The sequence below is a fragment of the Lepidochelys kempii genome, chromosome 17 (genome assembly GCF_965140265.1).
Source record: "Lepidochelys kempii isolate rLepKem1 chromosome 17, rLepKem1.hap2, whole genome shotgun sequence".
Classification (NCBI taxonomy): domain Eukaryota; kingdom Metazoa; phylum Chordata; order Testudines; family Cheloniidae; genus Lepidochelys; species Lepidochelys kempii.
In genome coordinates this window covers 18,917,131-18,930,252 of record NC_133272.1, presented here as the reverse complement: position 1 = coordinate 18,930,252, position 13,122 = coordinate 18,917,131, and the positions used below count along the sequence as shown (strand labels likewise).

Here is a 13,122-nt window from a genome sequence, read left to right as displayed (position 1 = left end):
GTCTTCTGATAATCAGGGACTCTTGGTTCAGAAAGCAAGGGACTGAGGCTTGTATGTTTTCTTCTACCCCTCAAATTATAACTGTTATATTGATCAGTGCCAATTTCTGGGACAAAACTGTGTTAAAATTATGAGGATTCCTGATCAATTCCCTTCAGACAGAAACTGAGTGTGTTTATCCAATTCCTTCTACTTCTCATATGCTGGTCAAGCACTGAGTCTTTAGTAATCAGAAACTACTCAACGCACCCAACTTGTGGTTCCTTTTAATGGAAAAAAGGGACTAAATTGAGACTCCAATCTCATTTTATTTCAGGGTGACTCTTGGCATCAAGGATTTATCATAATAGTGTAATAAATTTGCAGTCACCTCAGATATCATGATTGTCACTAAGCCGCACACCATGGCCATTTGGAACTTCCTGGAGACGGAACACATTCTCCTGGTCCCAAATCACAGGTCTCTATATCTTGAGCTAAAGGAAAATCTCCTTTAATTTTCAGCACTGTAAAAACTGTTCTCTTGTCATAGGTCCGATTCCATCCAATATAGGGCAGTAGTACACACACTATTATAAATATCCCACGACTGTGGACCCTTTTAGTTTAAAGTCCAACTCTGACGTATCAAATCAAAATGCAGGATTTCACACAGACAAGAACTATTTATTAAGTCAATATGTGGGTATTTTTATTCCCCAGGAATTATTTTAAAACTGGCATATACTGTTTGCACTATCATTACTACTATAAACTCCTTGCTAATGAGACAGTCCCTTCTGTATCACTGCCCAGCACTAGTTAAGGCAGACAGAAATAAACAGCCTTTTATGGCTAGAGTATATACTGTACTCACTGGAGATGCTGTGTGGGACATGTACTGTACCTGTAATTGTGGAACCAGTTGATCACTGTGCTGGTTTTCAAGTTGAGCTGTGTAGCAAGTTCCTCAATTGTTTTTGGCGATGGGTATGGCTTTTGCTGATATGCTCGTTTTAGAGCTTCTTTCTCTTCTGGTGCCAGCACTACTCGTGGTTTCTTTAGCTGATGCTGTGGCTGTGGGCTGGCTCCCTGGCTATAGTCTATTCCAACTGAAGAGGGCTCACAAGGTTGACTGTCACTAACTGAGCTGTGCCGTCGTTTCATGTAGGCTGAAAGAGAAATACAGAATCATGTAAATATAAAGTCACCAAATATAAGAACTGCAGAGTAAATGCAAAGATCCCAAATTGTGAGCTCGGGGGGTGTGCATGCTGGGAAGGAAGGAACAGGAAATGAATTCTGGCGTGGATCTGAAAGAGACTGCAAGAGAAGGTAGAGGTGGCAGGGAAGAGAGCACAAACTAACCATAAACCTTTCTAAGTTTCCCACCCCATTGGTGAATATGTGAGACAAATAATGGACATAACAAGTTAAGTGTGGCGCATAGTTCTAATGTTACTCAACAAAAGTCTGAGTATTTTATGAGTATGACATTTTAACATATACATTCAGTTAGGACACTTACGCTGCATTGCAACTGAAATATTCTGTGCTTCTTGGTATTTAAAGCTTCCTACTGGATTATACTTAAACTACAGTAGCTGATAAAAGCTGAAATCACAACCATGTTCCAACACCAGATGGCACTTGGAACCTGTGGAATCCTGACAATTTTGCCTCAGCCCTAAGGAACAGTTCAGAGGTTTGTTGCTTATTCCTACAGATCTAGTCTTAGACGCATACACTGGAAACAAGTTATAAAAAAGAAAAACAACCGACAGCCCCTTCCTTTAAGCAAGATTCTTTACAATACAATTTGATGGGTACTACTGCTGTGAGCAGTTAGCTCATTTAGGTCAGTGATGGGAATCTGAGCAACTCCATTAGGCTCCTTCATCCTCCTGGGGTGAGGTGGTGATGGACCATCCTGTTAAGTTCATTGAGAAAAGAGATTTGGCTAATGATGTCATTGCCTTGATTGACTTGCACTGGGTGGAGGGAGATGGGATCAGAGTCATGCAAGAGCATTGTCGAGGAGGCCATTCCCTTGCAGTGAGAACAAAGCACTTCCAGATTAACTTGATCAATACAATGTTGCAGTGGCCTGATAAATATCTTTTAAATTATATTTATATATAAAAATCGTTTGGAGCACAGACTCATGCCATAGAGATTTGGAAGCTAGTGAAGTAGGTCACCTGAGCCACCAACAAAGTCTTTCATGAAATGAATTTTTTTACCATAGGTTTTATCTTCAGGAATAGGATGCATAGATGATGATAAAAAAAAATACAAAAGACTTTTACATGAACAGAAACAGGCCACCTTGAGCTACAACTCAAGTTTTCTGGGTATAGAGCTCACCCTCCTTATAGTACCAGGGAGCTGGTTTAATAGAGTACCCTTCTGTTCCTCTGCAGGACTGCCTGGGCCTTTAGTGTCCAGCTCTGCTTTGTCATTTCACCATCTACGCTGGTGGTGGATCTAGTGGGACTGTTACACACTGTCACAGGAGTATCCAAGTGAATTCTGAACATAGTGTTTAACCTTCCTGGGTACCTGAACTGCCTGCATTTTATTTTTCCTGAATATGTCGTCTTGCCTGTTGGATCACTGGTATGGAACAGAATGTAAGAACCTCATTATCCATCACTCTGCCGTGTCATATATAGTCCTGCACCCATTTAAGAAAGTTAGTTGTATTTGTAGCCATGTCAGTCCTAGGATATTGGAGACACAAGATGGGTGAGGTAATATCTTTTACCGGACCAACTTCTGTTGGTGAGAGAGACAAGCTTTCGAGCCACACAAAGCTCTTCTTCGGGACCTGAGAGTGGCTCAAAAGCTTGTCTCCCTCACCAACAGAAGTTGATCCAATAAAAGATATGGTCTCCCTCACCCACATTGTTTATATAAGAAAGTTATTTTTAAAGGTTATTCCAATCAACCAAAGCTATATAGGATGTTTCAACCAGTGGGGAAAATGGGAAGCAGTTAGTGGTAAACAACATATGGGGCCCTACCTCTGCAGCCCCTGAGGTGCAGCTAAATGCTACAACTTGTAATGCTGGCAATTAATATGACGAAAATGATATCTTACATTTATAAAAGGTCTTTGGAGTCTTTTGAGATTAAAGTGTTTTACAAACTTCTACTGATACACAAACTAGACACAGGGCTCCCTTCATTCACCACTGTAACAGCCAAAACAAGGGTGAAGAATGGTATGTGCTCATTAGAGCACTGCAACACTGCCCAGTAATTTAGGAGACAACATGAAGGAGAACAGCACATCTAATTAAAAATGTAAAAAAATTGTGCTATATCCAACTGAAGCCGCCAGAATTTGGTCAGGTCACTGGGCTTAACATCCTCCTCTTATTCAAAAAGATCTTTAATGAGTGGTCAGAATCTCTTATCTCACAGCCAAAAGATGGCACCTCCAGCAACACAGAGTTTTCAATCTTCATTCTGGGACAAGAGCTCAGGCCAAACTCAAGAGGATGAGCACCACTTCCTGGAGAACTAGACTTTCCTGGGAGGTGTTCCATCCAAGTGCAGACCTGCCCAAACTCTCAGTGCTGTCACTATTAAGCAAGAACTGCTAAAGTCTGTATCTTTCATGAGACTGGAATAAAGAAACAATGATGACTTACAGGGAACCCGACTGTAAAAAAACCACAACATCCACCAGTTGATATTTTTTCATCCAGATCAGGTTATTTGACCATCGCTCCACTGGTTCAAGGTCACATATTATGCCATCTGTCAGTGTGCTGAACCAGATTACTAGCTATGTGCTCTGTGTGAAGCACTCTAGATGCTTTAAAGATGATTTGAAAATATTATTTTAAACAATCTTTGAATATACACAACATCAGGGGAGATTTCAGCACATTTTCAAATAAAGAGAGACTCAAATCCAAAGGCAAGTTACAAACATCCCTGAGTTTTGGAGGAATTTGGTTTTGGATACAGTTTTGAACTTTTCCATTAGCCACTACTTCATAATGACCAAACTCACTTCCTAAATCCAGTCCTTGGGAAGGTTTGGACTTGGATCCTTGGTGTTGGGCCCAGTTCTGTTTGAGGATTTTACCCCCTTTTTCATTGTTGTTGTTGTAGACCCAGCATTGCCATGTTCCCTTGGCAAGTCTTCCCAGCATGCAGTCGGCTGGAAGTGGCACACCCACCACCCAACAGCACTAGAGGCCTGCCGACTGGGATAAAACAGAGCCCTTTTTAAATAGAATTCTTATCCTACCTGATACTGAACAAGCTTATTACAAACGAAATGAGGAGGAAATATAGAGAATTAACATTTCTCCCGTCAGGAGGCTTCAGCACTATTCACTGGGGAGTGCAATGTTTCCAGCAGCATCCACAGTGGGGTGCCATATGCCGTAGAAGCTAATTATTCAGAGTAAGGTAAGTGGGGGGAAGGAGTCTGATCTTGGTGGGTCTGAAGACCCCTCCTAAAAGTTAATTTAACATACGGTAGAAATCTGCTGAACTGTTTATATAGGGTTTTCATAGCATACGTTTCAAGCTGATGGGGTGGGGGGGTGAGAAGATGGTAAAGGTGAGATGAGCATAACTGTCAATTTATTCCTCTGATAAAATGTGGCAGAGGAGTAATTGGTAGTAACGTTTCACTGGCAAGAGAAACCACTGCAATGTTCTTTCACTGACATTACCTGAATGGAAAGGTACATTGTTGATGTGGTTCCAGGGTAATCTAAATGGTTGAACAACAGGACACTTAGCTGCAAGAGAGAACTCACTCCCAGAGTGAGCTGCAAGAGTGAGCTCACTCCCAGTGCTCTGCTACCAGGACAGCACTTACACAGTTCAGGAGCTCCGCTGAGGCCCTCAAACAATTTACACCGTATCTTTACTCAGGCACAGGTTCCTTCCCACAGCATATGTATTGCATGGGACTTCAATAAAAATATGGTGCAGAAACTCGTTTCCGAAGGAGGCTGTCAGTGTTACTTTTTCATTATTTTTTATTTTGTTTTATTCAACATTGTATAGGATGATCTCTTAAGAATGTTAAAAATCTAGTTATTTGGCCCATTTATTTTTGCTCTGTTTCTAATGCAGCAGAAGCCATCTCAGCTCCCTTTAGTTTACAGTGCTAAGTGGGAAATCTGAGAGGATTCTGCTCCCAGTGGAAGACCTCATGCAATTTCTGAGGAGATATTGCATTGTGGTACTACCAGAAGTTACTGTAGCAAAGATTTGTTTCTTATTCACTTTCAACAGGAGACTACGAGCTCTCCTGTAAGCCCCCTTAACTGCAATTTTCAGTATAACCACAAAAATTCTTCATGACATGTTAGTGTTACTGTGAAATCAGTCAACAGTAACACTTTAATGCAGAGGTGCACTATCATCATCCAGGATAACTAGCCGGAATGTACACAATTCTGCACTCAGCTAACTGCTGCTAGGAGTCAGCATCTGGAGCTTCTGTGTTGTAGAATTATGTGATCATACTAAAAGGTGTTAAGTATCAGAGGGGTAGCTGTGTTAGGCTGTATCCACAAAAATGACAAGGAGTCTGGTGGCACCTTAAAGACTAACAGATTTATTTGGGCATAAGCTTTTGTGGGTTTTTTATGCTCAAATAAATCTGTTAGTCTTTAAGGTGCCACCGGACTCCTCGTCGTTTTTATACTAAAAAATGGCTATTTCTGTAATTAAAATTAATAAATAAAATTAAATAAAATACAATTAAATAAAATTGTAGGTAACTATTTAGAGGCCTAATAGATAAATGTTTTTGATCTAAGCAGATGAGGGGAGTTCATTTGAACAAAACCAGAAACACAAACCATACTAAATTAAATGATACAAATGCATCTCACAGAATCATTTTAAATCACTACATTTATCTTTCCTCCTAGTGCTCTCCAGTGTTAGACCAGCAAGAAGTTCCCTCAGGAATCACTGCTTACTCCCTCCATCCCAACGTCTGTGGCTAGGTGTGGTCCTAGTAATGAAAATCCTGAGCCAGTTCCCATTCTCACGTTTCTTATTTGGTAAGGCAAGTTATCACTGATGCATTAGGGTAGTAGTAATTAATTCTACAGTGAATCTAGCAATGGCTTCCTGACACTGGGAATTCAGGGTGGGTTCTTTTTCCCTGGAGATATATAAAAAAAGCAAAGCTAGCATCAAGTCTGGCAAACAGAAAGATGCTGTGAAGCCCTTTCCATACCCTTCAATAATGCTGGATCAATATGACCTATATAATACTCATGGATAATTTAAAAAAAAAAGTCCCATTTGAAATAATAAAAAATATGCATCAGCAATCTGCTGCAAATTACCTTTTTTCTCCATTCGCTTCATATCCATCAATTTCTCCACATTGTTGGGATCATTTAGCCACAGCTGCATGCGGACAAAGGGCTCCCGTCCCTTCAAACTCAATTTGTGCCAGGGCTTTGGGCGAGCCAGAAGGTCTGAGACTGAGCCTTGCGTTAGCCCTAGGATTGTCTCCCCAAACAAACGCTGACCTAATAAGAAATCAAAACTGAAAGGTATTCATTCAGCTAAGAGGCAAAACTAAACTAAGAAGACAGAAGAAAACAATGCAAAAGAAAGGCTAGAAGGTGGAAGGGGACCAAATTCTCTGAAGGAGTAGCAGAGCTCTGGTATATATAATAACTGTCAATTATTCTTACTTCAGACTTGCCTGAAAACCCAACAGAAATAAAAGGAAGAATAATAGTTCTTCCCCCATTAAAGTTGGAAATTAGTTTTTGTTTAGTTCTGGCAAGCAGGGGAGCTCAACACCTTTTGGGATCAGGATCTTATAATGGACATAATGTGCAAAAGTAAAAAGTAATAAGATTTTAAAAAGTCAATCAAGCTTGTAACTAAGCAGTCAACTCCAGCAAGACTACTACAGCTACGTAGGTTTTATGAGGGAAGGTTAAGATACTACAGACAATTCAATCAGTGAAACAAATGTGAATACTGTACACACCTCTCCTGTTCAGCAACATTCATGCTAGTGTCTTCACAGACACATGCAAATACTTCCCATTTTAGATTGTTTTTACTACTATTGTACATGTTGCTTTAGCAATTGCAGGTAGGCACAGTTTACGAAATGTAACAAACATGTATGTTTGTAACTTTTATGTAGTACTTGCTCTCAATAATTCTGTATTTAAGCCGTGTTTCAAATGCTATGCTCTAGCATGGTAGCAATTTGTATGTATTTTGGAATGTACATACTTTGTATGTACATGTAGTTATTGTTCCATTTATATGCTTAAGATTTAACTTTGCAGTAATTACAGAAAAAGTCCACAGCACTCAAAACCGGGCCAGTTTATTTTCTAACAACCTTCACTGGATGCTTTTCTTGAGCAAAATTGTCCTGATATGCAATAGCTTTTGCTACAAAAGAGAAGCCTGCAGTCATCTGAGTCAAATCCTGATTTCTGATAGTATTTTAACTATTGTATATTGTAAAGATAATCTGAAAAGCTTTTTACCTGCTAAGACTTGGCCTCAGAGTCCTGTGTCTGCCCCCCAACAGAGTATTTTCCTTCACTTGCTCTAGGTATAAGGGGGCCAGTGGTAGTCTTGGGCCTATGTGACCTAAGCACTTGAAAAATTTCTCACTGGCTCCCTTTTTTAGTTTCCTGATTTATTTGGGGGAAGAGGGAGTTGTGGTGGGGACTCCTGAGGCATCCAAATGAAGGGGCAGATGGGCAAGGATTCAACTGAAGCTTGAGGGAGTTGTAATAAGAGGCAACCAGAAAAGGGTGTGGTCATGAGTATATAGAGATGGGTAGAGTTGCCAAGCATGTGGTATTTGCCCGGTTGAAAATGGACATTGGCGGGTCTGGTCAGCTCTTAAAAGTCCAGTCAGCAGTGCAGCGGGGCCCGGGGCTAAGGCAGGCTCCTTACCTGCCCTACCTCTGCGTTGCCCACAGAAGCACCCGCCAGATCCCTGCAACCCATAGGCGCTGGGTGGGCCAGGGACTGGGAGGCTCCACATGATGCCCTGGCCCTCAGTGCTGGCTCCACAGCCCCCATTGGCCAGGAACCACGACCAATGGAGCTACAGGGGCAGTGCCTGTGGGTGCAAAGGCAGTGTGCACCACGCAGAACTGCTTGGCCGCCCATGCACCTAGAGGCTGCAGGGACCTGGCAGCTGCTTCCTCGGAGCCACGGTAAGAGCCGCCGGGATCCTGCACCCTCTCCGACATCCCAACCTCCTGCCCCAGCATGGAGTCCCCTCATGCACCCCAAACCCTTCATCCTTGGCCCCATCCCAGAGCCCTCACCCCCTTCCAATCCGCTGCCCCAGCCCAGAGCCCCCTCCTGTACCCCAAACTCTTCATCCCCAGCCCCACCCCAGAGCCCACACCCCATCCAGAGCGCACACACCCTCCGACATTCCAAACCCCTTGGCTCCAGCCTGGGGCCCCCTCGTGCATCCCAAACCCCTCATCCCTGGCTGCACCCCAGAACCCACACCCGGAGGGCCCTCCCCCCGCATCCCAACCCCCTGCTAGCCCAGAGCCCCCTTCTTTACCCCAAACCCCTCATCCCCGGCCGCATCCCAGAGCCCACACCCCAGCCAGAGCACACCCCCCCCTGCACCCTGAACCCCTCAACCCCAGCCCAGAGCCCTCTCCTGCACCCCAAAACCCTCACCCTCAGGCCTCCCCAGCCCAGAGCTCATACCCCTCCTGCACCCCAACCCCATGACCCAGACCGGTGAAAGTGAGTGAGGGTGGGGAGATGGAGTGAGCAGGGCTGCAGTAAAAGGGTGGGGCAGGCGTGTTCAGTTTTGTGTGATTAGAAAGTTGGCAACCCCAAGCTGGGGAAGGAGAACCCAACATGGAGTAAGCTGGAAATGGCCTGTGTGTGCACGTTACTTTGTGTGGAGCCCAATATTACCTAAAGTTGTCCCTCTTCTTGGTTCTTACTGGGGAAATACAGAACCCTATACTCATATTTTGGCAAGTAAGTAAAAGAAGAAGTGATTTTCAACTACATTGTTTTAAAATACATTCATTTTGTACCTATTCATAGACAGGTAAACCCTGATTACGCGAAATTCTAAAAAATCTGACTAAATGCCAGTTTTGGTTCATCTGCATTCCAGAGTATATCTGTACCCTGGTACAGAGTGGGGATCTTTTGAAATGAACCCTCATCTATTTATCTTTAAAACTCTTAAAATCTTTTCAATTGTCTTTGTAACTAAACAACATTCCCTTAGTATGTCCAGCAATCTTTAAATATATATGAAAATTTAGGGGATACTGCAAATATCACATTAATGTTACGTAGACAGCAAAAGCAAAACTGAAATGTTTTTATTCCGCTGTGTTTATTCTATTTCCCTAACTACAACCAGAAGGGATCAAATACCTGGTTTGAAAGACTGTCAAGCTAATGGGAATCAGATTATAAATCACTACGGGTAGGGAGCAGGTGTATCACACGCCATATACTCAATCAGCCATTGAGGAGTTGTATTTTTTTTTAAATATAGATTTCAGAGAATTTGCAAAACCCATGCCATTTAATTTGCCCCATCTTTACTGCCAGTCGGTAGCCACAAGAGTTAGCTTTTGTATCTAGTGACCTACGTTTGTTGTGATTGTTATGGAAAATTCTTTATGGTATTTTGGCACTTTCTGCAACCCCCCCAAATTTAGGGCTTTTTGTTACATTTTCTCCCCTCTGTGACAATGTGATGTGCTGCCTCAGTTGGAAAATCTTTATTGTGCTACAAACATCTCACTGCTGGCAGTGAGAGTATTGGCTACTAGAATTGTTACTAGTGTCTGAATCCAAGAAGGCCCATGAGGGAAGACCCTCCAAATACAATCCAATTTAATGAGTCATGTGACCCAAACCAGTTTCACTCTAATGCCCTCTTTAGTGGCTAATGGTTTTTGAACTACTGAGCCACTAGGAATTGGCTGAGACAGGTTCATGTGGCCCTGTGGCCTAAAACAGAAGCCTCAGCACTGAGTAAATCTGGCACTCCAGCACACTGAGGGCAAAAGGAGACATTTAAACTTGTTCCACACCTAATGCAGAGTTTGGGGCACATTTCCTGGCTCTTCTGCTGCTTTTTAGGCTTGTCAGCCACACTGTAGGAAAACAAAAATCATGGGGAAAAAAAAAAGACTAAGTAAAAATGGCATCAAAATAAATGTAAACAAAAATACTTTTCAAACCCTCTCTGGAACACCAGAGGAGGAACAGTACCCAATAGCATTCTGAACAAAAAACGAAGGGCCTGATCCTACAAACCCTTACAACCATGTGTAGAGTTTACTACTGTGAGTAGCTCCATGGAGACAGGTTTCAGAGTAGCAGCCGTGTTAGTCTGTATCCGCAAAAAGAAAAGGAGGACTTGTGGCACCTTAGAGACTAAATACATTTGTTAGTCTCTAAGGTGCCACAAGTCCTCCTTTTCTTTTAGCTCCATAGAGTAAGCACTCTGGGTATGACCATACAACATAAGCACGTGAGAAGTTCCCTCAAGTTTAATGGGACTTGCTTTCATGTATGACTTTTTGTAGAGGATTTGCCTAGAATTTTTTTTAAATGAATGTGAGTGACACTAAAAAAAAAAAAAAAAGGAATAAAACGGGTCTTACTTTAGTCTAAGATGGCAGCCCCTGTTATTCTGCAACTGACTGAAAAAGGGTCATATAATCCTGTTTTCTAAAATACAGTAGACTTAGCAGAAGCTGGGTATAATAATGCTTGTAAGTGGTTATAATAAATGAGACAGTCTGAACTGTTTAAGCTCCTAGAGAAAGGTTGGCCTTTGGATTGAAAAAGGGATGAGTACAGGGAAGGAGTGACCTCCTCATCAATCTCTTTTTAAACTCATAGGACAATAGTTTTCTCTAAACTTCAACTCCAAGAGAGGCCTCAATATCTAGATCCCCAACTACACCCTTTCAGTTTGAAATGAGTAGCCTCCACACACTTATACTAAGCATTCTTGCCTCATGGTAGATGCTGGCTGCATAAAGTGACATAATCCGAAGTAACATTTGTGTACGAGTGGTGCTACAATACTCTGCCCTTCTCTACTGCCTTCCATCCAAGGACTTCAAAGTGCTTCACAAACATAAATGCATTAAATCTCCCAATACCTTGTGAGGAAAGAAAGTATTAGACACATAGGAGGAGTTACTGACATACAGGGGTCACAGACTAAGCCAGTGGCAGAGTTGGGAGTAGAACTCAGATCTCTTTGGCTCCCTTTTCTGTACCTGAGCCAACGCATCACATTTCCCTTGACAGCACTGTATATGATCAAACACATCAGCAGTGCATCCATCTGATAATTCCATCCTGAATCAGAAAACTGCTCTGCAGACAAGGGCAGCATTAGCTTTTGTGGGCCCTATGTGAGGTAACAATTAAACGGCCCCATCCACTTCCACATACTACCCTCTTGTGTCTGGATTCTCCCTCTCCACTTCTACCACATCCAGGACATCCCTCCTTAACTCCCATCTGCCTGTGATGCTCCTCCTCTTCCAACCCTTTCCCTCACCTATTTGCAAAACTCTAGGGCCCCTGGTTACCATCTCTACATGGACGTGGAAACCAAAAGCTGGAGGTGAAGTACAACTTCTCAAGTGGAGAACTGAACAGCATAGAAATGTTGATGTTTGAAGAGCCAAAAGGACTCTTGTTTCTTGACTTTAGCAAAGCTTTTGACATGGTCTCCCACAGTATTCTTGTCAGCAAGTTAAAGAAGTATGGGCTGGATGAATGCACTATAAGTTGGGTTGAAAGTTGGCTAGACTGTGGGGCTGAACGGGTAGCGATCAATGGCTCCATGTCTAGTTGGCAGCCGGTATCAAGTGGAGTGCCCCAAGGGTCGGTCCTGGGTCCGGTTTTGTTCAATATCTTCATAAACGATCTGGAGGATGGTGTGGATTGCACTCTCAGCAAATTTGCAGATGATACTAAACTGGGAGGAGTGGTAGATATGCTGGAGGGCAGGGATAGGATACAGAGGGACCTAGACAAATTGGAGGATTGGGCCAAAAGAAATCTGATGAGGTTCAACAAGGGTAAGTGCAGAGTCCTGCACTTAGGACGGAAGAACCCAATGCACCGTTACAGACGAGGGACCGAATGGCTAGGCAGCAGTTCTGCGGAAAAGGACCTAGGGGTGACAGTGGACAAGAAGCTGGATATGAGTCAGCAGTGTGCCCTTGTTGCCAAGAAAGCCAATGGCATTTTGGGTTGTATAAGTAGGGGCATAGCCAGCAGATCGAGGGATATGATCGTTCCCCTCTATTCGACATTGGTGAGGTCTCATCTGGAGTACTGTGTCCAGTTTTGGGCCCCACACTACAAGAAGGATGTGGATAAATTGGAGAGAGTCCAGCGAAGGGCAACAAAAATGATTAGGGGTCTGCAACACATAACTTATGAGGAGAGGCTGAGGGAACAGGGATTGTTTAGTCTGCAGAAGAGAAGAATGAGGGGGGATTTGATAGCTGCTTTCAACTACCTGAAAGGGGGTTCCAAAGAGGATGGTTCTAGACTATTCTCAGTGGTAGAAGAGGACAGGACAAGGAGTAATGGTCTCAAGTTGCAGTGGGGGAGGTTTAGGTTGGATATTAGGAAAAACTTTTTCACTAGGAGGGTGGTGAAACACTGGAATGGGTTACCTAGGGAGGTGGTAGAATCTCCTTCCTTAAAAGTTTTTAAGGTCAGGCTTGACAAAGCCCTGGCTGGGATGATTGAATTGGGGATTGGTCCTGCTTTGACCAGGGGGTTGGACTAGATGACCTCCTGAGGTCCCTTCCAACCCTGATATTCTATGATTCTATGACTCAGATGACTGTGGACAGGGAACTGGGGATGGTATTCTGCTTAGTGGGCCAGGTTTACATGTACATGATGTAGAAGAGTGACAGAGTTATGATTTTTTGTTTGGAAGTAGGTATTTAAAATCTGGAAGACATTCTTTATCGGATTAGAACAATTTCAAAACAGATTACATTTTAGACCTAAACAGTTTGATACAGTCCCTTTAACATTCTTTCTAGTGACACATTACTTTAAAAAAAGCATTAATACTTTGTTTTATTTCATTAAAGACATTAG

At 42.8% G+C, this 13,122-nt stretch overlaps 1 protein-coding gene across 10 annotated transcripts in view; it reads right to left on the bottom strand.

The window, feature by feature from the left end:
- The window catches only part of CUX1 (cut like homeobox 1), a 402,959-nt gene that overhangs the window by 64,010 nt on the left and 325,827 nt on the right, over window positions 1-13,122 (bottom strand). For 6 of the 10 annotated variants that reach the window (XM_073315641.1, XM_073315643.1, XM_073315645.1 and 3 more), the window contains 3 exons: window positions 10,062-10,124; window positions 6,321-6,509; window positions 887-1,151 (listed from right to left, as the gene is read on the bottom strand). The exons of 2 other annotated variants lie outside the window; for them this stretch is intronic. In XM_073315641.1, the coding sequence (XP_073171742.1) occupies window positions 887-1,151; window positions 6,321-6,509; window positions 10,062-10,124 (517 nt within the window). The remainder of the gene's footprint in view (window positions 1-886; window positions 1,152-6,320; window positions 6,510-10,061; window positions 10,125-13,122) is intronic. 2 more of the 10 variants (XM_073315642.1, XM_073315651.1) reach the window with 1 other exon arrangement.